The sequence below is a fragment of the Benincasa hispida genome, chromosome 12 (genome assembly GCF_009727055.1).
Source record: "Benincasa hispida cultivar B227 chromosome 12, ASM972705v1, whole genome shotgun sequence".
Classification (NCBI taxonomy): Eukaryota; Viridiplantae; Streptophyta; class Magnoliopsida; order Cucurbitales; family Cucurbitaceae; genus Benincasa; species Benincasa hispida.
In genome coordinates, this window is record NC_052360.1 from 67,363,244 (window position 1) to 67,387,561 (window position 24,318).

Below are 24,318 nucleotides of genomic sequence, written 5' to 3' on the forward strand. Positions count from 1 at the left end.
TTTCATACCTACTTTGCTCTTGAACTAGACATTATAACCTTAATCCTTTCCCATGTACAGATCAATTTTTAGTCTTTGTATTTTGAATCTTTCATTTTAGAATTCCATTAGTTACTTTTTCAAAAGCAATAGTCTCTATTAATCTTCCATCTAAATCTTTTAAACACATTATTTTCCTAGAGCCCGTGAGACCCACTCATAACGAGATGAGGAATGGGGAAAAAAATTTGTGGCAACTTCATTACTATTTTTAAAAAGAACCATCAGTTTTAAACATTGATATACCAATGTGATGATAAAAGTATTGAAAATCGACATGCTCCCTTATAAATCCTTTGCATCTCCATCAGTCATGATTTCGCAATTTTTTCATCCTTGGCTACGAGCATGTAGATTTCTTAATCCAATGAATAAGGATTTTCTAATCTGATGAATAATAAGAGAATCATAGGCAGCCACATCTACTACTTCTTTGTATCCTCTTTTCTGCACCCAACTTATATTCTCCAACTTAAGGTTCTCTGAAACCAAAATGTTCCGTTGCCAATTTTTCTTCAATAATTTCAAAAACATTTTCTAAATTTTAAAAACTAAATGTTTTACAAACAATTTTGTTCTTTCAAATTAAATTTTTTTAAAAAAAAATCATGAATCATAAAGTTGTCAAATGACACATTAGTTCTTTGTTTGCAATTGTGAAAAACTACCCTTGTAAACATTGTTTTCATTCTTTGCTTTTGTTAGTTAACTTTTTTTTAAAAAAAAAAGTATACAAAATATAAGCCAGAATTTGAAAAACTAAAAAAGTTTCTATGAACTTGTTTTTGCTTTGACATTTAGGTCAGAACTCGTGTGTTTACAAGAAAAGTGAACAAATCAAAGAAATTATGCAAAAGCAAGTAAACATACTTAATCTAATAAATAAAAACATGATTGTTATTAAATATAGAATAAATTATTCGATATCATTGCAATCAAACTAACACAACCCCTCGAAACAAAACCAAGCATAACTCAATTGACACTCTGCTAGAAACCACATGCTTCGTGATTCGGATCCCCCTACCCCAATCATACTAAAAAAAACCCAACCCCTTGAAACCTCTTCCAATTGAAACTATATAAATCCCTTTGGCTGTTTTCGAGTAATGGAAATAGATGGAACGTGAGTGTAGTAAAAAGCACAAGAAAATTTCCAATACGATAGTATGAACATCGCCCCCATCAAATTATGTAAGAATTAAATACAATCTAGCACAACTCCTAATGTGAACGGACGTATCAAAAGAAAATTTCCCTAGTTTTACATGATCATAAGTAATAGTCATTATATATTCCTTATGTTGCTTTATCCTCTACAACCAGTTTACATTTCCATCCAAATTTTCAAGTTATCAAGTTATTAAAGAAATATATTTACTTATCAAACACAAACATAAAGTACGTACTTCAACAAGTTAGAGCTTCAAATTCACCACCCCACCTATTGTTGAACTCAAAAAAAATAAACAAAAAACAAAAAAGTTGTACATTCACTCAAGTAATATCATATTTCAATGTCAAAACATATTAAATCAACTTTGATTCTCTATCAACCAATAATGTGGGACTATTAACATGGTTAAAGTTAAACCGTTTGAAATCCGTACGCAAAATAATATGAAGACAAAAAAGAATAACATAAAAGTTAGAATTATCAAAATATTAAGCTCCATAGTTCATATTTAGTTGGAAAATAATTTAGAATGTCAATGAAATTTCTCTTTTTAGGTCAAACACCACGTATGAGTAAATAGAGAGATTTGGAGGGGGTAGATTCCTGTAATAAAAGTATATGCATCAACTTGAGCCTACTTTATCAATAAAAGTATCTCTACCTCATCCAAAAAGTTGAAAATTCGATTGCCCGCCCTACATTAATGTTTTCTAAAGAAACAAAAAAATGGATACATCCTTTTGGACAAAAAAATCACGAATGTCGGCTAGAATTGGGAATCAAACGATTTCCAGTTCGGCCAAGACATCCCCAAAAGAACCAAAATAAAAATAAAGATAAAATTCAACCACAAATGTGAATGAGTTCCTGTATACACTAATTCCAACAGCAACTTCACACAAATAAAACGAAAACCAGCTTACAATTTAAGACATCCAGAACTTTTGACCCAACAATTCACGATCTGCAGCAGGACCCTCCGTAGCAGCAAGCTTCTGAATACGTGAAGAAAACTCTTCGGCCTGACAAAGATTAATGTTAGAGCTCAATGCAATAATGGAAACTAAAATAAAATTATGATCCTAATGGATGTAAAGGCGTTTTTCCATGGTAGGTTATGCTATTAGGACTGTATTCAAAGAGGTACAATTACGAGGAAGATATGACCGAACTCTAACATAAATTTCTGATGTATCTCAAGAATAAAAAACACATTTCCTATGTCTACCTTAATATTACTGACTCAAAAATCTAGTCCTCGTACAGAACTTATAATCATTTCTGTAGTGTAATTTGAGTGTAGACTTATTCTTTACATTCGTCTTTAAAATATAGCTGTATATATATTATTTATTTATTTATCTCGCTTCATTCAAGCATCGTTTTTTTTTGTCCTTATGAGGTGCGCTTTGAAAACACAACTCACAAGACAAATTTGACTAATATAGAGGTCAGCAAAATCTATTCTACTCAAGCTTCCATTTTCAAAAAACTAATGAGCTCGATTGTTTTGACACAATCATATTTCTTTTCTTCCACGCACAAAATTAGCCAGCTCTCTTTTTCCACTCTTGACCAATTTACTTGTGGCCGGGGAAAGATGAAGCTGTTTGGACTCCGAAATATTCTGGCCTGTTCACTTATAAGTCGGTCTTTTTGCAGCTCACTGAAAGATCCCCAGTCCAAAAAACTTCTATGATCGAGACAATTTAGAAAAATTGTGCTCCTAAACAAGCGAAGATCTTTCTTTGGTCCTTAGCCCATAGAAGTCTTGAATACTCTTTTTTTTCGATAAAATCAACAACTTTCCTTGAGAAAAAAAACGAAAGAATAAAAGGGCGTACAACAAAATCCAAACCACAAAACATCCCTTCCACAAGAAGTAAGATGTGTCCTAAAGAGTAATTACAAAAAAGCTTTGAAATTGAAACCCACAAACAAACATGAAACCTTAAAAGGGACCAAACCTCACTAAAGTCCCTATCCTTATCCCTACCCCTGAACACTCTATTGTTCCTTTCCCCCCAAATATCCCATACAACAACACACACTCCAACAAACCACAAAAAACAGCCTCTCTCTAAAAGGCAGATGGAGGAGCAACTCTCCAATCGTCGTATAAATATCCCTCTGACTAGCTCTCTCTGCACCTCAAACTCTTGTAGGAAATAACTCCATAAAGATCTCGCTTACGAATAGCCCCACAAAATGTGATCCAGATCTTCCTCTGCCTTCCAACACATAATACAGCAAAAAGGAGCCATTAACGAAGTCCTCATCCTAACAAGCCTATCACAGTGTTAACCTGGCCCAACAACACTTGTCGAATAAAGAACTTAACTTTCTTAGGAATCTTAATCCTCCAAACTACAGACCAACTCTCTAACAGGAGTGGGATTTAATAACTGGAGAAGACTTCCAAAAGGTCAAGACTCCAGACACGAACATCTCTTCTCCCCTCCCTAAAACTGCACTCTTCCAACAAAGACAGAAGAAAGGCCATCTCCATTGTTTCCCTATTAGATAAATGACGACGAAACCCAAAACAAAGACACAGAGCTTCCCAACTTGACCAACAAATCAAAGGTGGTACAATTTTTAAAGAAAGAAAAATGATAGAGATGAGGAAACGCATAGCAAAGGTGTCATCCCCCACCCACTGATCTTCCCAGAAGCACGTACCCCTACCATACCCCACAACATAATGGACCAGAGTGGAAAAAGAGGGAAGCTCAAGCACAATATCTTTCCAAGGATTTCGATGTGTGCCTTTAACCCCCTTAGCCACCCAATCAAAAGGATGGGTACCATGCCTACTCTCAATGATTCTATGCCATAAAGATTCGGGTTCAAGGGGAAAATGCCAAAGCCACTTAGCCAGTAAGGCTTTGTTGCAAAGCCTTAAATTCCCAATCTCCAGACCTCCCAACTAACAAGATGAGAACTCTTTCCTTCATTCACCCCCTCCAAAAGAAAGTCTCTCATGTACTTCTCAAGATTCTTACAAACCACGCTCGGAGCATGAAACAGTGAGAAGTAATAAACGGGAATGCCACTCAACACGAACTTGATCAATGTAAGTCTACCAGCTTTGGAGAAGAAGCTTTTCTTCCACGCGGCAAGTCTCTTACAGAACTTCTCAAAAATGGGATCCCAAAACGAGATAGCCTTCGGATTACCCCCAAAGGAAGGCCAAGGTAAGAAAAGAGAAAGGAGTCAACCTCACAACCAATCATCTCCACCCATCTCTTAAGCTTATCCTGATCGCAATTAATACCCAAAACTTGACACTTGCTCCTGTTGATCTTTAGACTAGACATGGCTTTGAAGAACTCCACCATATGATTGAGGATCAAAAAGGAATCCTCGTTGCCAAAGCAGAACAATATTGTATCATCAACAAACTGTAAATGAGACAAGGCTTCCTCTTTCAAACCAAACCTAAAGGCCTCGAAAATATTACTATCCACTCCCTTAGAGATGAGACGACTTAACACATCCACGACAATAAAACAAGAAGGGGGATAGAGGGTCCCCTTGTCTCAGGCCTCTAGAAGTCTTAATTGACCCCTTAGGAGTTCCATTGATGAAGATAGAATAGTTCACGTTTCTAACACAGACCCACATCCACATCCACATCCACATCCTCCATTTATATTCAAAGCCCTTCTTCTGCATAACCTTATCTAATAAGGCCCAATCAACATGATCATAAGCCTTTTCAAAGTCCAATTTGAAGATACTCCCTCCTTTTTAGCCCTGTAATCCTCAATGGCTTTGTTGGCAATAAGAGTGATCAAGAATCCACCTCCCAGATGATAAGACTCCCTACCTCAGAGATCGTCGAGGGAAGCACCTTCCTTAACCGGTTAGCAAGGATCTTAGCCAGGATCTTAAAATATATTATTGCATCTCAGAAATGAATTTAAAGAGTCAGTAAGAGTAATGCAATCTGATGAAGATTTAATAACATAGAGAATAATGAAATGTTTTTATACTTAGGAAGCTATTTTATTACGGTCATCATGGTTCGTAGAGGTTTTAAATATGGAGAATGATATGTATACAAGCAACACTAACCTTTTCATCGATCCACATTAACGAACTTAATTGATTGTTTAAAATTCGGACAACTGCATCTAACGGCGTCATCCCATCAATCACATCAAGTTCTCCTCCCTATTTAAAAAATAGTAATAATAATAATAATAATCAGATATATGATGCATCCATTACCATGTAGAGGGAAATCCAAGGCAAGAATGAAATTTTAAATATAAATAAATAAATAAATAAAAGAAAGAAAGAAAGAAAGAAGAAGAAAAAGAAGAAATCATTTAGCTGTTATCCTTTACCTGGTTTGCATTTAGCGTCTGGATAATTGATTTGATTTGTTCTGTCATCTGCTCTAGTTCCCGCTCTATATATTCAGCTTGCTCATACCTGCAACAAGATTAAATTGAAAAGAGATTGAAATTTGAGCCCTCGGTACAATGCCGGAAAATTAATATGTTGTAGAATTATTAGAACTTAAAAAGATAAATGAATCAACTACCCATCTCCAATAGAGAAACTCAAGAAGCTAGAGAGTCATTTATGGTTTACCCCAAAGCAACGGTTTTTCATATGTTCATGATAGTGCCTTTTACCATGCAACTTTGAACCGACTTCTTAGGGTAGAGATGGTGAATGTCAACCATGACCCTATGCCATAAAGCTTTAACTTCCAAAGAAAACCGCCATAACATTTTTGCGAAAAGAGCCTCGTGAAAAAGTCCCAAATTCACTATACCTAACCCAACACAGATAAAGAGCCAATACACAAGCTCCCACCTAACAAAATGAGATCCCCCACCAACCTTTTAGACACTTTCTCATAAAGATTCCTTGTGGTCTTTTCTTCTTGGCACACGAGAAGAAATCCTAAATAAAGATGTGATTTATATTTGTGAATCCCACTCAGAGTTGACTAGATTAGTATCCACCTCCAGAACATAGAGAATTAAGTCTTCCTCCCATGAGGAGAGGCATTTCAAGACCTACTCCCTTAACAGGTACCAAAAATTGACCAATTAAGACTACTTCCTTAAGGAAAACCCTGATAGATAAAACAATGACGCTAGCTTACATGTTGTTAAAGGAAGACCATTTAAAGCTTAGGAGTCTCAAAACTAATATTCATACAGAGGGCTAGAGCGAAGGCTCCTGTCGAAATAATTTCAAACAATATCATAATGGAGTTGAAATTAATAAAAATCTCCCACGCTTGAAGAAACGAAAACCCTAATATTCACAAATAAACAACAAAAAAGAATGAACTCTCTTGATATTCTTTTTTTTTATATAGGAAACAAACAAGTACATTCCAACGAAACAAGAGACCACAACCTATGGGCAAGGGGTTGAGAAGACCCCTCCCCAAAAGACTAATACAAGAGTCTTCCGATTGTTAAAACTCATCAAGAAGTATCATTACCTAAATCTGTGAAGTAGGTAATGATGAAAGTAAAAATAATAATAGTAATAGAAGAGCAAAAATTAACCAGACATTGTTAGATAGCAAATCCATAAGGAACAGAACCAAATTCTTCAATAATACGCTCAAATTTTGCTCCTTCAATACAAAAATCATCAAAAGGCTGTAATTACAAAAGAATTTGGTGTAGTTCGTGCACCACCAAGAGGCTATATGCTGAACAAAAGCCCAAAAAGAATCAAAGGAAGCGAACTTATCTGCAAAAATTCTACTATTTCTTTCTATCCAAAAACACCACAATAGAGACCGAGTGGCACATCTCCAAAGAATCTTTCCTTTACCACTAAAGGCTAGGCTATCAAGCCCTTCGAGAAACCAGTCATCCCCCTTGTTTGGTAGACAGCCCTTCAACCTAAAGATACTAAACAGATTAGACCATCCCTTGTAGGAAAAATCATAATGCAAGAATAAATGGTCCAGAGACTCCTCATCTTCAAGCAAAGGCAACAAATAGATAGAACAGAGAGCTGTTTTTAAGTTTCCTCTGCAACATGTCAGGAGTACTTAGGCTTCTATATGTAAGAGACCAAAGGAAAAATCTAACTTTTTTGGGAATTTTCAGCTTCCAAACAAGATTAACCAACAGAAAAGTGGTGTGAGAGGGTTGCTTCATAATACTTAAGAAAGTAGCTTTTGTAGTAAACTTCCCTGAGGCATCAATCTTCCACTTAAGGCTATCACCATTATTCCCCTGCGGCATCCAAGAATTAAGAATTTGCAAAAGCTCAACCATGTCACCCATTTCTCTATCAAAAATGTTCCTTTTGAGGCCCAAGTCTTACGATTAACACTTTGCTAAGAATATCCAAATTGGAAGTGGGTTCTAATAGAAAGGTGAAGATCTACTGTTTTCTAGTTCTATTTGAAAGCGTATTTCCATCATCATCCCTCCATTTGAGTTCCTCTTATCATTAAGATTATCTATGAGCAAGGACAAAGCATCGTTTGAAAATTTCTTCAAACTATTGTATCTTGGAAAAGAAGATCCCATTATTCACAAATTAAAGACAAAACAAATGAACTCTCTTAATATACATGCAAACCCATATTTAGACCCTTGTTGACAGCAATTAACACTTTGCTAAGAACATCCAAATTGGAAGTGGGCTCTAATAGAAAGGTGAAGATCTATCATTTTGTAATCCTACTAGAAAGTGTGGTCCATCATCATCCTGCCGTTTGAGTTTCTATTATCCAGTTAAGTTTATCTATGAGAAAGAGCAAAGCATTGTCCAATAAGTTGAAAACTACTTAAAACTACGCTTCTTTGTAAAAACATTTCCATTCACAAAAAAAATTCAGTTTTCTTCATAATGTTCCTCCATCTAAATGCAAACAGATACATTTTATCTTGAGGATCTAAAGAAGATAACTTGACAAATAGACTCAAAAAAAAAAAACATAATAATAAATAATAATTAAAAAGTGAATACTGAGTGCCAAGTTCCAAAGACCAATGTTAAACCATCATCACTTGGCAAGATTGTATCAATTTATGAATTGAATACCGACTTTTCAAATCCAAACAACAGCCACAACTAATAAACTCTCCCTGAGGAGTTTGTATCTTTCAAGTATTAGTCCCTTAAATATAAAAGACTATACCCTAGAGCATGTAATTAACATAATTAGCATAAAAGCGATCACTCACATTGCATCCCTCGTAGATGCAGCTTCATCGTCAAGAAGTAAACCACGTTCATCCTTGTAAATGCGCTCAGCATCTTCTTCCACGCTTTGTAATGCCTTATCAACCTGATAATTGAATAGATAAATCCACGTTTTTTTTTATTTTTCTTTCATTTTTTCTCAATGAAAGTCGTTATTCATATAAAATAAAAAAAAATTAAATAAAAAAATTAAATCCAATAAGCAATTCAAAATTTTTTAAAAAAATTGTATGGTCCGAACTCACTTCCAATTAAGCTAACAAAGTGTCATGCCTTCTTAAAGCACGCTTAGTAATAAAAAGCACAAATAAGACAAGTCAACGTTGGGTGCTATTTTCCCAATACTTGGGCTCAAATGATGAGACATAAGATTATAGGAAGAACCTCTGGGACTCGCCTTTCTACAGCTTTCCTTATGCTCATGTCATCTATTTTAGTTAGAACTCACATTTGGTCCTTGAATTTCTACTGAAGTTTTTTCTTTTTTAGAAACAAACTTCTTTTTTTTTTTTTTTTTTTTTTTTTTTTTTTTTTTTATGAAACAACTTTTCATTGAGAAAGAATGAAAGAATACAAGTACATATAAAGAAAATCAGCCCACAAAAAAGCATCCCTCTAAAGAAAGTGTTTCCAACTAAGTAAGATGTTACCTAGAGAATAATTACCAAAAAACTTCGGAACCGAAGCTCAAAGCGAAACATGAAAATTTCACTAAGGACCAAACCTCGTAAGGGACCTTATCCTAACCTCCAAAAATCCTATTGTTCCTCTCTCCAACGAACCACAACAAGCGGCCTCTCTCTCTGAAAGGCCTCTCTCTCGAAGTTATAATTTAGCCTCTGAAGTTTAGTATTAACAATATAGATACTATAGTATAGAATTGTGACAATGCAGTACTAAAACTGTAGTATCTATAGTCCCTAGACAGTGAATTTGTCTAATGATCTGCTTGGTGATTGATTTGGTTAATAACTCTTCCTTCAAGGACACCAAGGCACGAGGGAGAGAGTGTTAAGTTACCACTTAATACAAACACTCAAGAACAGTACAGAACACAAAACATACTAAAAGATAGAAAAGTATATTGCAATATCAAAAGAAGTTACAATATATCATATACATTCGAGAGGGCTACTCTCTCCCAAATTCCCCCAAAGAAAATTCTTACTAAATAAATTATCAATATCCTCCCCTCTTGTCACAACAATCAACACAAAGGAAGATAATCTCTAGCTGTGACCTAGGGTGTTCACTCTCCCATGCCAACACTTCCGAGCAAAAAGGCTCACTTTCTTGGGGATCCTCATCTTAAGAGTGAAACACAAGATTTTTTTCTATGTAAAGTAAACGACTTTCATTGAGAAAAAATAAAAGAAAACACAGGCATACAAAAAACCAAGTCCAAAGAAAATGGAGCTCCTTTTACATGAAAGGATCCCAACTATGCGGTATCATACCTATAGAATAATTACAAAAGGTCTTTAGAATCAAAGCCCAAAGGGAAACATGAAAATGAACGAGGGACCAAAGCTCCCTATAATCCCTCTCCTCTCCACTCCCCTAGAAACTCTGTTGTTCCACTCCCCCCACAAAACCCATAAAATCGCACACACACCAGCACTCCAAAAAAACCAGCCTTTCTCCCCAAAAGGTTGATTGAGGAAGAACTAAGAGTGACACAAGATATGAAATGTGATCTACTAGAGAATCCTTTAGAAGGATTAGGAATCCAAATTTCAAACCCAATAGTTCCTCCTCCTAAGATATAGAAGGTGGTCAAGGATAATGGAAAGAAGGGTAGGCATGTCCATCACCTAAGTCCATAAGGGAACGATGAAAACTCAAAGAGATAGAAAAGGAGTGAGACAAGTTATTTGGATGATGGTGATGTTGCCTACGGATGTCTAAGAGCATTCTCCAAGAATCAAACTATAGAATCTCTATCATGAATCAAATTGTACTCAATTCATAAAATCTCCCTCTTTATATGGGATTAATACACAAATAAGGGTAAAAAGGATTAACCTAGCGATTTACCTACATTACTCTAATCCTACCTCCATCTACTCATCTTACAAACGTGGGTTAGGCTTAGAAAACTCAGCCCACACCCTCGAGTATTTGAGAGTTTAATAGTTCAACACAGCTACAAGTAAATTCCTTAGGCAAGACCTTCTAGAAAAGAGAGCTATGGTCACATCATTTTTTTCAACTTTACAGAAAAGAATGAGTTCTTTGTATTGGACAACGTCCATCTATTTTGAATTATCTCCCAATAATAACACCTCAAAAAAATAAATTCCACAACGTAAACTTTACCATTTTTAGTGTTAAATCATCAATGGACCCAAAAGTTTTAGCTGATGCATGAAGATAAATTTAACATTATATCAACACTTTAACACTCCTCATCTGTGGGTTTGGAAATTTGTAAAAGACCCAACAAGAGGAAAAAGTATTTATTATATAGGTTTGAACACATTACCTCCTAGACATCCTGACCTAAAAGTTTAAGTTGATTGGTGAAGATAAATTTAATATTATATCAACACTTCAACATTTAGCATACCATCTTACGTTTCAAATGACATCCATGTCTGGCCATATAGTTTCACATTTGTTCAATGATCTAAAAAATTAATTAAGCAAGAATTCCACTATGACTCAATCTTAACGTCCTAAATGATGATTTAATCAAAACCAAAAATAGTATTGATAGGACAAAGGTACATAAGGCCATAGGTAAAATGTCTATCTAAAAGCAAGTATTGAAGGAAAAAGGCACACAAGGCCACAGGTAAATACCTCCTGTTGGTGAGTTTCGATCAGCTCCAATTTCTTCTCTAACTCAGCTTGGCTCTCAACCACCTTTGCAACTTCAATCTATATTCAAAATAAATGCATTAGAGCAATCTAGCAATCAATCTATCTTTTACATTATTCTTTTCTTAACATTTAGATAGAGAGAACACTCTTTCCTATACGGCTTCAACTGTCTTTCGTATATTTCATCTTACCAATAAATATTCGTTTCTCACCAAGAAGAAAGAGCCAGAACTTCTAAATAAAAATAAATATATAACAAGAGTTCAAGACAACCAATTTGATCAATGAAGAAAGAAAGAAAAAAAGAACCAAGTGAATCCTTAAGAAACGAAGAGGTCCAGTGTGCACTTTGATGCCTCCTTTCACATCTAAGATTTTGAAAAAAATATTCCTTTTCTTTTTTGCCCCTTCTTTTTTACAAAAGTAGACAAACAAAAAGCCTTAGAAAAGTAGTTCCGAGCAACATATGTAAATATAAATTTAAAAAAAGAAAATAAACACAAAAAACAAAGGAAATTAGAAAGAGAGATGGCGAGTTTGATATTCTTTTTATCTCGTCATTTATGTTACTTTCAGGGTGGTTTATCCTTTAAAAAAAAGAAGACTCTTGTAATTATTTCCTTTTCCTCATTTGGGCTGGTTGGCCTACCTTTACATTAGCTCCTTTGGCTAGTTTCTTTAGTTTTTTTAAAGGAATCGGAACTTTTCATTGATATAATAAAAAGAGTCTAATACTCAAAAAAATATAGTGATACGAAGTAAATAAGAGTTGAAAAATTAAAAAAAAACAAATAAATAAATAAATTTAAAAACAAAAAACAACAGCAGCACAAAAGCATTTAACAGGATGATGCAATTACAAAGGTCAACTAAAAAATTGGCTAGTTTCTCTTTTGCAGCTTTTCAATTCTTTAAATGATCATTTAAAAAATAAAAATTAGAATCGGTTGGGAAAAGAAACATCGAGGTAAAATTGAATGGAGCATTGTCCAAAAAAGCAGGGAAGAATAAATAAAGGGACGCGAACACATAAACTAAAGACTTCCTAGCAAATATGCTACGAGTTCATCTCCTGCAAATTAGGACCCTAGGGAAGACGCAGGGTGAATAGTAACTATCAACCCAATTAAAGGATCCAAAAATTCATTAACTAGAATTATCTTTTTTTATAATCTTTTTGATAATCATCATGTTTTGTCAGAACAGATATAATAGCCAATTAAATTTCATATCTCATTGAAGGTTTGAAAATCTTGAAATGATGTGACATAGCACCTCAAGTCTAAGGAGAATATCACGATTTTGCATAATCCTCCTATCCCACTCAGCAATAGCATTGGCCTGCTTCCGAAACTTTCCAGTACGCTCTTGAAGCTCTGCATTCCATTCCTTTATGATCTATAAAGAAATTGAAGAAAAATGCAAGAAGCATAAAATAAAAACAATTTAATTACCAAAATAGGGGGAAAAAAGACTAAAAATTGTTGGAGACATGTTGTATGAAGATTCAATGAACGCAAGAACATGGCACGAATATTTCAAACGAAGTAATTTAATTTGAGCTAAGGTCAACTTAAACTGAAAGAAAGGTACTTTCTTGGATGAAACAATGACACCACGTTTTTGCAGCCATTTTCATCACTAGATGCATAATTAAGCCATCAATTTATTTCCTATATTATTACTATATCTTGAATTAGACGAGTATTAATATCCTTTACCAAAGCCAATACCCTTCCAATCTTTTTCCCTTCCGCCAGTTAGGTAGAACTTTGCATTAAAAGATGTTGTAGAGAAAACCAGTGAGAGATTAGGTATCCCCACCCACAAGTCATAACCAACTAGGAAGTACCTAAATCTTCTTAATTGATCTCCACATTATAAAAATTAAATTAATAAATAAATAAAACAGCTGCAATATTTCGGTCTTAAGGACACCAGTCTCCAACCAGAAGCAAGCAGAGCAGATGGACCAATGATAAACTTCCCTATGTCTATGACAATCTCGGGGTGGCCTTGAGGCCTTTCACTTGAAGAGGCAAGGAGTAAGTCGGTATGCATGAAGTGCAAGCCTCAAATTTAATTACAAAAATATGTTTAAATCCTAAGGTTTAAGTACCAGAAAAATCACCCCTATCAATTTCCACTAGAATAAGAGGCTAAACCCTCTAGAAGGACATCCTTAACGTAGTTACTATTATCACTAATATGATTCAATTTTTCTGTAAAACTAAATCATCATTGTTTCCAAAGCCTAGGTAGTAAAAGTAGTAATTAACTGAATTGTCACAAGCCATGTATTAACATTCCATATACAGAGGAATCATTTTTTATATATCTATATACATGTAGTAACCTTTATATTTTTTAAAGAATGAGCAAATTAATAATATTCTTTTAACCCTTACGTAAGGTATTAAAGTCGTTAAGCCTCAATGCATTTTCATGCAGGCAATGTCATAAGCCTCATGGTCCATAGCGAAGCATGGTAAAACTATAATGGTGAAATAAGGGGAAACATTTAAACCAAATCACAACCGTATTAACTATAGCATCAAAAAATCTAAAGATGGGGATTTCTTTATCTTGAAAAATTTTTAGATTTCTTTCTTGCAATAAATTCCAATAAAAGGCTCTTATAAAGTTCTCCAAAACCATCTTTTTCTCCTTTCTGAAGGGGTGTCCACCAAGCGTATAAGAGGAGATTAGAGTTTTGTTAATGAGGCATGTGTTGATTCCTTTTCTAGACCCAATTTGAACTTCTGTTACATAAACATAGATAAAATTGTCTGACAAAATAAGGCAACTAAAATGCACTTGCTGAGTTCCGATCATGAAAAAAGAAATACCTCTTCGACAGTCTTCCCTGTTATCTCAGATGGTAATTTTGGTGTAGAAGATACTGTTGCATTAACAGTTGAAGTTGTACCACTGCATAAATGAAAGATAAAGCAAATGGATAATATACACCATTGAGTTCTTAATAATAACCACTCCATGCAAGTATTAATATACAGTAGAATGAGTTAAGCGAGAAGACAAATAAGATATGTTGATGTAATAGGATAGGGATATTTTAGTAAAATCAAGTTATTCTTGATTAATCTTTGATTAATTATATTTTAATTACCAATTTAGTTTTAATCTCTTTTAGTTATCCTTTTGGAACTCTTGTAATTCTCTATAAATAGAGAGAGTCTCCTTGTATTAGGTCAGTATGGTCACACTCTCATTAATAAAAAGACTCTTGATTTGATTATGGGAGATTTCTCTACTTTAGCATTTAGGCTACATCAAATTGGTATCAGAGTATCCGATCTGCCAAGCTGACTGTCGCCAGTGGAAGTCCGAAAAACTCTTAGCGACGCTGATCACAAAAGGGAGTTTCGTGAGTTGTGCTCATTGCCAAACAACACACACCTTACTAAGGGAAACCCTTTAAATTCAAGAAAATTGAGAAGAAGCTTGAAGAATCATCCAAGAATGGAATTTTATAGAAGATCTAATGCATTTTGGGACAGAAATTACTAATTCGTGCTTTGAAGAACGACCAATAAGGTTCATAACATGTTCGCGAAAATTCAATAATCGGTCCTACAACCATTTTGATGAAGAAACTTATTCAAAAACACCCAATTTGTACATCAATCCCAAAGTATTGAAGAAAATGAAGAAGGGAGCCAAGAAAATCTAACGTTTGTTGGGAGAGATGAGTCAAAACGTGGAGCAATTTTCTGAATATTTGCAAGAACTTAAAGAATTAATGCAATAAAATCCAGAATTCATCCAATGGGACTATGAAATTGGGCAAGAAACGAATGGAAAAGAAGTCCATTGTAAAGATGAAGACCAACCGCACAAAAAGAAAATTAAAGAAATTGTCGACAACGAGGTTAAAAAAATCAATGAGATTAACTTTGAGATTGCACAAAATGAATTGGACGAGGAGGAACAATCGATTAATGAAAATAATGGTGGAGACGTTGAAAGCAAAGACATGACAGAAGCATAAGAAAACAATACCCACAGGCGTCCTACTTCTAAAAGGTTTTAAACCTTAAATGCAGTCAACCACGAAACAACGCGAACATAAGAAGTTTAAAAAATTGGGTTTTCGAGTGTAATAGATGGCAACATACAAGAGGTCGAATTGAAAGTTGACGAAGGTGACTCATGTGAGGAAGAGAAGATGAGATTTACCTATCCATTGCACAACACAATTCAAAAGATTTGACCAATTACCTAGTTGACTCGACCCCCATGTGTCGCGAAATCATACCAAAAGAATTACATAAAGAATTTGCATCTTCCATTTTCTGTCCACGCCTAAAGATAAACAATTATCAAATTTTCGATAAGGGTTTCACATTGTCAAAATGATTTATTTTCACCAATTGAGGATCATATCACCAGAAGATTATTGTTGGAGATCTTAGAAAGGATTTACAGGGAAAAGATAAATATACCACCTATTAATTGGATTTACAGGGAAAAGATAAATATTCCACCTATTAATTGGGCTCAAGAAATTTGGATGTTGTTGATATCGGTTGTTCAAAGGTGTTTCCTTTTGAGTGGTTTACTTTTTTATTTTTACCTTCATTTCCATTTTAAAACTCGAGGACGAGTTTCTTTTGGGAGGGATAGAATATGATGTAATAGGATAGGGATATTTTGGTAAAATCAAGTTAATTTTGGTTAATCCTTGATTAATTATATTTTAATTTTTTTTAGATTCAAAATTTAAATATAAAATTAAAGTGTAAACCTCGGTGCAAATTACTAATACCAAAAAACTAAATTGACCTCCCTAAAGCTCTTCAGATGTTCAATTTCATTTCCAAAAGTAAATACTCTTCCACCAAGACGAAGATAGGAGGCAAGAAAGGAGGTAGCTCTCAAGATCCCATTTAGTATAATATGGACTATTCCTCAATGACCCAAAACAGAAAAGCCAGCAACAGCAGCATACAAAATTTAATTAACAAACTAAGGTTCTATGAAAATGTCAAAGAGAAAGGGAAATCATTGGGAGACACCAAGCCACTTGGAGAAGTTCTCAAACTCGGTGTAATCACTATCTGAAATCATTGTCTGGTACCATGCTTTGCCTGCTGCCTTTACTGTTATAGCCTCCTCCTTAGGGATAATGTTCCTCTTCTTGTCAAGCTTTTCCTTCTTAGCTTTAACGCACTGTGCCTCAGCCAATAAAAAGACATTCTCCTTGCAGTCTTAGCATATGGGTTAAGCTTCAACATGGCGTTAAGGTTCTTAAGTGGGTTCTTCTTCAATGAAGGTCTCTTCACACCCTTCTTGATGGGTTTAACAACAGATTGAACCTCGTCGGAGTTGATGATCCTAGACAAATCAGCGTTGACCATTTTGGCCCTTGGGAGAACGTAACCCTTCTTCTTCTCAGACGACTTCTCAAACAATCCATAAATGGAATCAAGCTTTTCAAAAGCAGTCCAGACAACAAATCTTCCAAGATGACCCCAGGTGCGAGCTTCAAAAGATTCAGCCTCTCAACATTCACAATATCAACGCCCGGAATGATGCGGAAGGCCTTAACAAGCTTAGCACCTTCAGTACCATAAACAATCAACGGACCCTTTCGCGAAATGTAGCGACGATTCCTCATCTTACCTTTACCAGGGTGAATGGCATGACTGTCCTTCGCTTCCTCGACATCAGGCAAAGCACCGATCTGCTTCAAAACCTTAATCGCAGAAGAGGTTTTCTCGATTCCCTCAACGGAGTCGCTAATCACAAGCGCCAATTCCGGAACAGACTCGATCCGGTGGCCACGAGCCAAAACCAAAGAAGAACTGCAGAAGCAGCAATGGCAGAAACAACAGCATACCTCGATCTTTCGGTGCCATCGGCACCAAATCTTCGTCGGAGCAAACATACAACCTGCACGACACATGTTTCCAAAAGCTCCTTGACCAGCACGGTGAGTACCGCCACCAGGAACATGAGGGATACGAGAAACGGCTCATCCAGTACCCCATGATTCTGCGGAAGTTTGATGACCTGTGCGCTTGCTCACAGCATAGGGTTGGCGGTTGTTCTTAGAAATGTTGGCGTGGACGAAGTTGATGATATCAGGACGGATAGAAGCTTTCATGACATCGGGCAATGGCACTGTCTGAGAAGAATTGGTGGCCATGTCGCCTTCGAGAGACTGGACAGCGACTAAAGGGCGAGCGGCGGTGGCGGCCATTTTGGGGCGAGTGAATGTTTAAGAAACTAGGGTTTTTTTCTCTATAGTAATTATATTTTAATTACCAATTTAGTTTTAATCTCTTTTCGTTATCCTTTTGGGACTCTTGTAATTATCTATAAATAGAGACTCTCTCCTTTTATTAGGTCAGTGAGGTCACATTCTTATTAATAAAAAGACTCTTGATTTGATTCTTGGAGATTTCTCTCCTTTCATCATTCAGGCTACCTCATATGTCTTTGAAACAAGGAGAATAAATGTTTCAATACCTTAAAAGACAAAGAAAACATTATAGATAATGGCCTTCCTCACTCTCAAGATAAGTTTCAAATGGAAGAAAAGATGAAAAGAATCCAATTCAACTTAAAGTCTAAAGATAATGGAAATAATAGTTTTTTTAAGTTAAAAAACATAGATGATGGAACATAATATATGAACAGAAAAATAATAATATAATCCTGGCTCCATTAATAGACAAACCAGGCAAGTTTTTACTTATATAGCAAAGATACTAGGAAAGCAGCAAAATCATATACATACCTACTACTGCTTGCTACAACAAGAGTTGATGAAGTCTGACTCTGACTTGAAGCACTGAAACCAGACGTGGTGGTAGCAGGAGTAGGAGCGGAAGTCAGAGAAGGGAAACCTGCAAAGAATAAAGACAAATATGTAGAAGCAGACACACTAACAAAATACGGAAGGGATATTTACATAACGATATGGCAACATTCTTAAGGGAGTATTTTTCTAACACCAAGACAGCCAAAAAAAAACTAAAGAATCAAAAAAGGCATAAAAGGATCTTTCCCGTCACAGCAATTGTTTTTTCATTCCAAATGGTCCAAAAGAAGGCTCTAATAAGGTTGCACCAGTGAATCTCCTTTTTCATTTTTGAAAGAGCGCCCACCAACAAAAGAGTCTAAAGATCACCACAAAAGGCAAGAGTCCAACCAAAACATCCACCAACAAGAAATCTCAAAATCAGGCCACAAAAGGACAAGTCGTGAAAAGGTGCCTCTGAATTTTGGAACTTCCTTTTCTTGGGGAGATGGAAACCCATGGAGATCTAATGTAGCCTAAATGATCAAAAGAGAGAATCATTTGGAGAAAGAGACCATCTGGAAAATATTAATCAAAGCCAAATACGGGTCACAACACTTTGATCTCATGGCAGCTGATTACAAACGCATTTCAACTAGAAGCCCATTGGAAATACATTCTACATCAAAAGGATCTTGTCTACAGAATATTCAATGTATTATCAGTTATGGCTCCTCTACAGCTTTTTGGACCGACACATAGTTTGCTAGTTACACTTCTAAAAAGACTTTCCCCAAGCTCTATCAATTGTCTAACTCAAAAAATGCACCTACTAAGGAGGTTTGGAATGCTACAAACTGTCTTGGTCCCCAAACTTCATAAGACACCTCAAAGATGATGAGATCACGGAATGGGCTACTTTTACCTATCTCCTTCCAATTTTGAACCTTACAGATAGAAAGGATAATTGGTTATGGAAACTCAATCATTCTGGTTTCAATGCAAAGCCATTATACTCTTCCCTCTTGACCAACCCACACTCATCTTCGGCCGACTTATTTAGAAAATTATGCAATTGCTCTTGCCCAAAGAGAGTGAAATTCCTCCTTTGGTAAATCATAAATTCATGTCTAAACACCATGGATAGGTTACAAAAACGCTGCCCATGGATCAACCTATCTCCTTCTTGGTGTTGCCCCTGTCGAACAAACAGTGAAACTATTCAGCATGTCTTCTCTGACTGCCCCTATTCTAGAGAGATATGGATGGAGATTTTCTCTGCCTTTAATTGGTTTGTTGCTTTTCCAAATGGCACACAAAGCTGGCTCCACCTACTGATCGTTGGACTCCTTTCAAAGTTGTCAAAGATCGTCTTTGGTTAAGCACCATTTGTGCTGTTTTGTGGAAGACTTGGAATGAAAGAAATGCTAGAATCTTACAGGATAAGAACAAGACAACAAAAGACATTATTGATACTATCATTCAAAATGCTTTTTTTGGTGCAAAGATTTATAAGCTATACACAGTTATAGTTTTTCTTTCCTTGTAATTGGAAACACCTTTTGCACACCCTATGAATGTTCTTTTTTGTACACCCTATGAATGGGGTCCTATTGTACCTTTGGATATCTTTGGATATTTCATTTAATCAATGAAATTGTTTCTTATCCAAAAAAAATGATCAAAGGGGAGAAATTTCCAAGAATTCAAACAAAAGTCTTTTATTAATGAGAAGATGTGTAATACAAAGAAGGGACTCTCTATTTTTAAAGAATTACAAGAATCCTAAAAGGATAACTAAAAGAGGCTAAAAACCAATTTGGTAATTAAAAGGTAAGTGATCAAGGATTAACCAAGATTAACTTGAAAACACTGATTGATTGTAGCTTTAAAAGTAAGGACTACTTTTTGTGACCGCTAATGGTATTTTTATGCCAACTTGGCAACTTCTTATCAAGGATAAACTAGAGAGTACATGCCAAAAATCCTTTCAATATGAAGCTTTAGAAGGGCCACATATAGCGGAGACTGGAGAGCAAAAAAGATAAACCATCGGCCAAAGAAATGTGAGGGGAAAGAGTATACACACCTTCTAGGCCTCCATCGCCAATATAGAAGGACCATTCCAAAGGATAGTAATACCTCTAGAAGAGCTCCAAGCATTGGTGACAGACCAACCAATGTGAACTGAACTCCAGAGAGATTTTATCAAGAGACGTCGTTCTTTTCTAGATTCTTGGAGGATGACATATAGAGGGATTTTCTCTAAAATGAAGTTCTTAGCCAAGATTCAAAACCCCTAATATTCCATGACAACTTACAAGATAATCAAAAGGGAAATTGCGACCCACTTCGAATGTGGAGGAAACTTTTTCATATTTGATTGTTGGGTGCAACCAAAAACCTCATTTATTCACTGTCATCAAAACAATGTATCCTTTGCAAAATGAATTTGGAGTCTCAATCTCAATTATTTATTTGCTGCCCGTTTGTACAATCTTTTTGGAATGATTCGGGAGCAACGTTCAATTGGCCCATGGTCCTCCCATAGAATCCTCACATGCTCCCAACTTTTTATTATTGGACCATCCATTTAGTTTGAAGAAGGAAACTATGTGGAAGAATCTAGCTCATGCTTTTTTGTGGTCAATTTGGAATGAAAGAAACCATATAACTTTCAAAGACAAGGATACTACTTAATACATTTTTTAAACAATGTCCTTTAACTTGCTCTTTCATGGTGTAAATTGCTCTCTTCTCCTCCTACACTATTTCTTCTCTCTTGTCCAATTAGAGATGTCTTGTAACCACTTTTGGATTGGAAATCTTCTTTCCACACACACACACACACAAAAAAGAACAAAAATCAAATCCAAACGTCTCCATTGGGTTAAAAAAAACCCAGTTTTTATTAAGTTATATACTATACATCTACTAAATCTACGAAGTTTGCTCATACTTCAAAACACAGAGTGCTACTTTAGGTAGTAACGCCGCCCAGGCTCAAATGCCTCCATGTTAGATGCATAAACTGAAGAGCTGAGTTTTAATTCAAACATATATAATGAATCATCTGACAAGATGCGTAAAACAAACAATGGAGTCAAATTGAAATGTTTTTTTTATGAATAACAAGCTTTCATTGACGGGAAAAAAAATAACGTTTGAATCCACTTTCATTGTCAGATGACTCATTAAGGTTTATTATTGCAAGATCATGGGAGAGAGTTGCCCATTGCTCCATCTCTACCTCAGATATAGCATTGACTATAGAAATAATGAAGAAAATCATTTATAACAACCAAAAGAATATTTGAATCCGTCTTCACTACATTTGTACACATGCAATTCTAAAAAAGAAGGGGAAGAACCACTTAACAACATGAGTCAACAAACTTATTCCGAACAGCCAATATTATAAATTATCACGAAGTAGAACAAAGAAAGTAGAGAACTTACCGAAAGAGGCTGGTGCTTGGGATGATGAAGCAGCAGTTGATGTTTTGGTCGGCAATGATAAGGAACCAATTGCACTTGATGAAGAAGCCATGCTTGTGACACCGAAACCAGTAAATGAACTCACAGCACCCGAAGAAGAAGCCGAAGGAACGGAGGATGCTGCTATGGACAAGGTGGTAGCAGCTGAAGAACTCGAACTAAAAGCTGGCACGGAGAAGGATGGCTGAGTTGTGCTATTTGCAGCTGGAGTAGAACCACTGGTGGTAGTAACCGTAGAGAATAAAGGAGCCACAGAACTTGACAATGATAGAGAAGTAGGCTTTGTAGCTGTAGTGCTCGGAGCAGAAGACCCTCCCGTCGATGCTGCATTGCTAATACTAAACCCGAAAGAAGATTGAGATGCCGACGAAGCAGGTGTTCCGAATGAGAAGCTCGAGGAACTAGTAGAGGCTGTTGTAAGAGAAGAAGAAGAAGATGCAGTTGTAATACTAGTAGTTTTGGACAAAGACACGGTGGAAAATGAAAACCCAGAAGAAGAAGAAGAAGAAGAAGCCGCAAACAGTGAAGACGAATTCAAATTCTGGGAAGAACTCGAAGAAAAAGAGTTCTGGAACGGAGAAGTCGATGTAGACGATGAAGACGACGCAAACAAGTTTGAAGTGGAAAGCGAAGAAGATGCACCAAAGGGACTAGACCCAAACAAAGCTGAACCTGAACTCCCTGAAGTTGTAGATGTCCCAAACAGGGAAGAACTAGAACCTGAAGCGGCAACAGAAGCGCCAAACAACGCTGACCCCGGACTTGCAGTGGATGCAGATGTTGTGCCAAACAATGGTGCACTGGAAGTAGTTGCAGAAGACACCCCTCCAAACAAGGACGGAGCGGAGGCCCCTGCAGATGGGGTAGCCCCAAACAAGGGCGCAGATGAGCTCCCGGAGGACGGAAGAGCCCCAAACGAGGGCACAAGGGAGCTCCCAGAGGAAGAAGCAGGCCCAAACGAGGGCGCAGGTGAGCTCCCAGAGGAGGAAGCAGACCCAAACAAGGGAGCAGATGAGGTCCCAGAGGAGGGAGCAGACCCAAACAAGGGGAGGGAGAAAGAGAAGGGAGAGGAAGCGGAGGAGGGGAAAGAGGAAGAGCCAAAGCCGGAGGAAGAGGAAGAAGCAGGATTGGGGGTTTGATTGGAAAATGGAGAGGAGGAGGAGGTAGGGTTAGAGGAGGAGGAAGATGAAAGAGATAAAGGGGTTGATGATGATCCGAAGGAGAAGGCGGAAGTGGATCCGAATGAGAAACCTGTGGAAGAGGAGAATGGAGAAGAAGAAGAAGACCACTGGGAGGAGGAAGATCCAGAACCGGAACCCGACATCTCGATCGATCTCCAGCGGAAGAGACTGTCAGAGTGAGGGTTTTAGGGGGGTTTGGTGGAAACGGTATTTATCTAAATAATTTCAATTTTTCCAGTATGAATCAAGTAAAGCAAAAAAATAAAATAAAAAACATCGAATTATAATGGAGTTGAAATAATGAAATTTAATGCAGAGAAATGAGTTAGTTTTAGAGGTTAATTAGGAAAAATGGATGGTTTTCAAACCATTTTAGAAAAAAATGATTTTAGAAGTGATTTGAAAAAATGCGTGGTTTTCAAACTATTTACAAAAAATAGGACATTTTTTTTCTTTATTAAAATACGTCTCTTTTTCTATAATTTTTTATATTTTTTAGACAGGTCATACTTAAATATGTCTGCTCAATAAATGCATTCAGTTCATTAAAAAAATATGGTTGAATTGTCAAATCAATGCGTATGTCAGCGCCTTCACAAGGTCTGCAGGCGCCAGACCTCGTTGACTATGGTAGAAAACCAATTTTGTCGGTTTCTACTCCATTTTCCCTTCAATTTTGCCCCCTTTTTTTCGGACAAATCCTTCCTCTTCTTTATCTTTTCTCCCCAACATCCAACAACCATTTTTATTTCACCATTTCCTTATATTTTCTCCCCCAAATAGCCATTTTTTTATCATCTCATTCCTATTTAATCTCCCAAACAGCCATCTTTTTATCATCTTCTTCATATTTCTCCTCCCAAATTTGGTGGTCGTCTTAATATTTACCATTTTCTTCCTCTATTCATATTACTACTCTATTTCGGTGCAACATTTTTAGTAGAAATATTGAATGTTGAATGTTTGAAAATATTCATAATGTATTTAGTCGTTGATTTTTTTAGAAATATTGAAGGTTTGAAAATCAAATTTATTTTAGTTTTTTTTTTAGAGTTACATTGTGTTATATGCACTCTTATGTTATAATAAGTTGTAAATCTATTCAAAATTTTAATGAATGACTAAGTTTAGTATTAGCTTGGCAATGAGATTGGGGCAAGGCGGGGAACCCCTGATGGGGGAATTTATTCCCTATCCCCCTCGTCCCCGTCATTTGAAGGCGGGGACAGGGGCAAGGATTCCCCGTCGGAGAAACGGGTCACACGAGGATCCATTCCCCATTTCCCTTTTTGTTTTCCTACAGGGACCTTTTTTTAATTTTTTTTCTAAAATTCTTTTTGGTTTGAACTTGAACAGGTTAATTGGGTTAAATTAAAAACTAGACTAAATGTAAAAAAGTTAAATACCTATATAGAGAGAGAAAAAATTATATTTAAAAAATCTATTCAGGGCGAGGTCAGGGTCAGGGTCGGAGGCGGGGTGGGGATACCTTCCACATCCCCACCCCATCCCCAGTTAAGGAACCTTAAAGAGGTCCCCAGTTTGACCCCACCCCCAGTCAAACTAGGGATTCCTCGCCCCAACGGGGATTCGACCATGCGAGGAATTTTGCCAACCCTATT

General features: G+C 36.2%; 1 protein-coding gene and 1 pseudogene across 1 annotated transcript; both read right to left on the bottom strand.

Moving 5' to 3' along the window:
• Nucleotides 1–1,822: 1,822 nt before the first annotated feature.
• Nucleotides 1,823–22,907, bottom strand: LOC120067252 (nuclear pore complex protein NUP62). Its single transcript, XM_039018780.1, has 9 exons — nt 21,477–22,907; nt 18,015–18,123; nt 14,098–14,179; nt 12,524–12,646; nt 11,228–11,305; nt 8,404–8,507; nt 5,572–5,659; nt 5,297–5,395; nt 1,823–2,238 (listed from the first exon to the last, which is right to left on the bottom strand). Exons 1-9 carry the CDS (start codon nt 22,837–22,839, stop codon nt 2,143–2,145), a joined length of 2,142 nt encoding a protein of 713 aa, XP_038874708.1. The 5' UTR covers nt 22,840–22,907; the 3' UTR covers nt 1,823–2,142.
• LOC120067255 lies at nt 16,180–17,561 on the bottom strand (annotated as a pseudogene).
• Nucleotides 22,908–24,318: the final 1,411 nt, after the last annotated feature.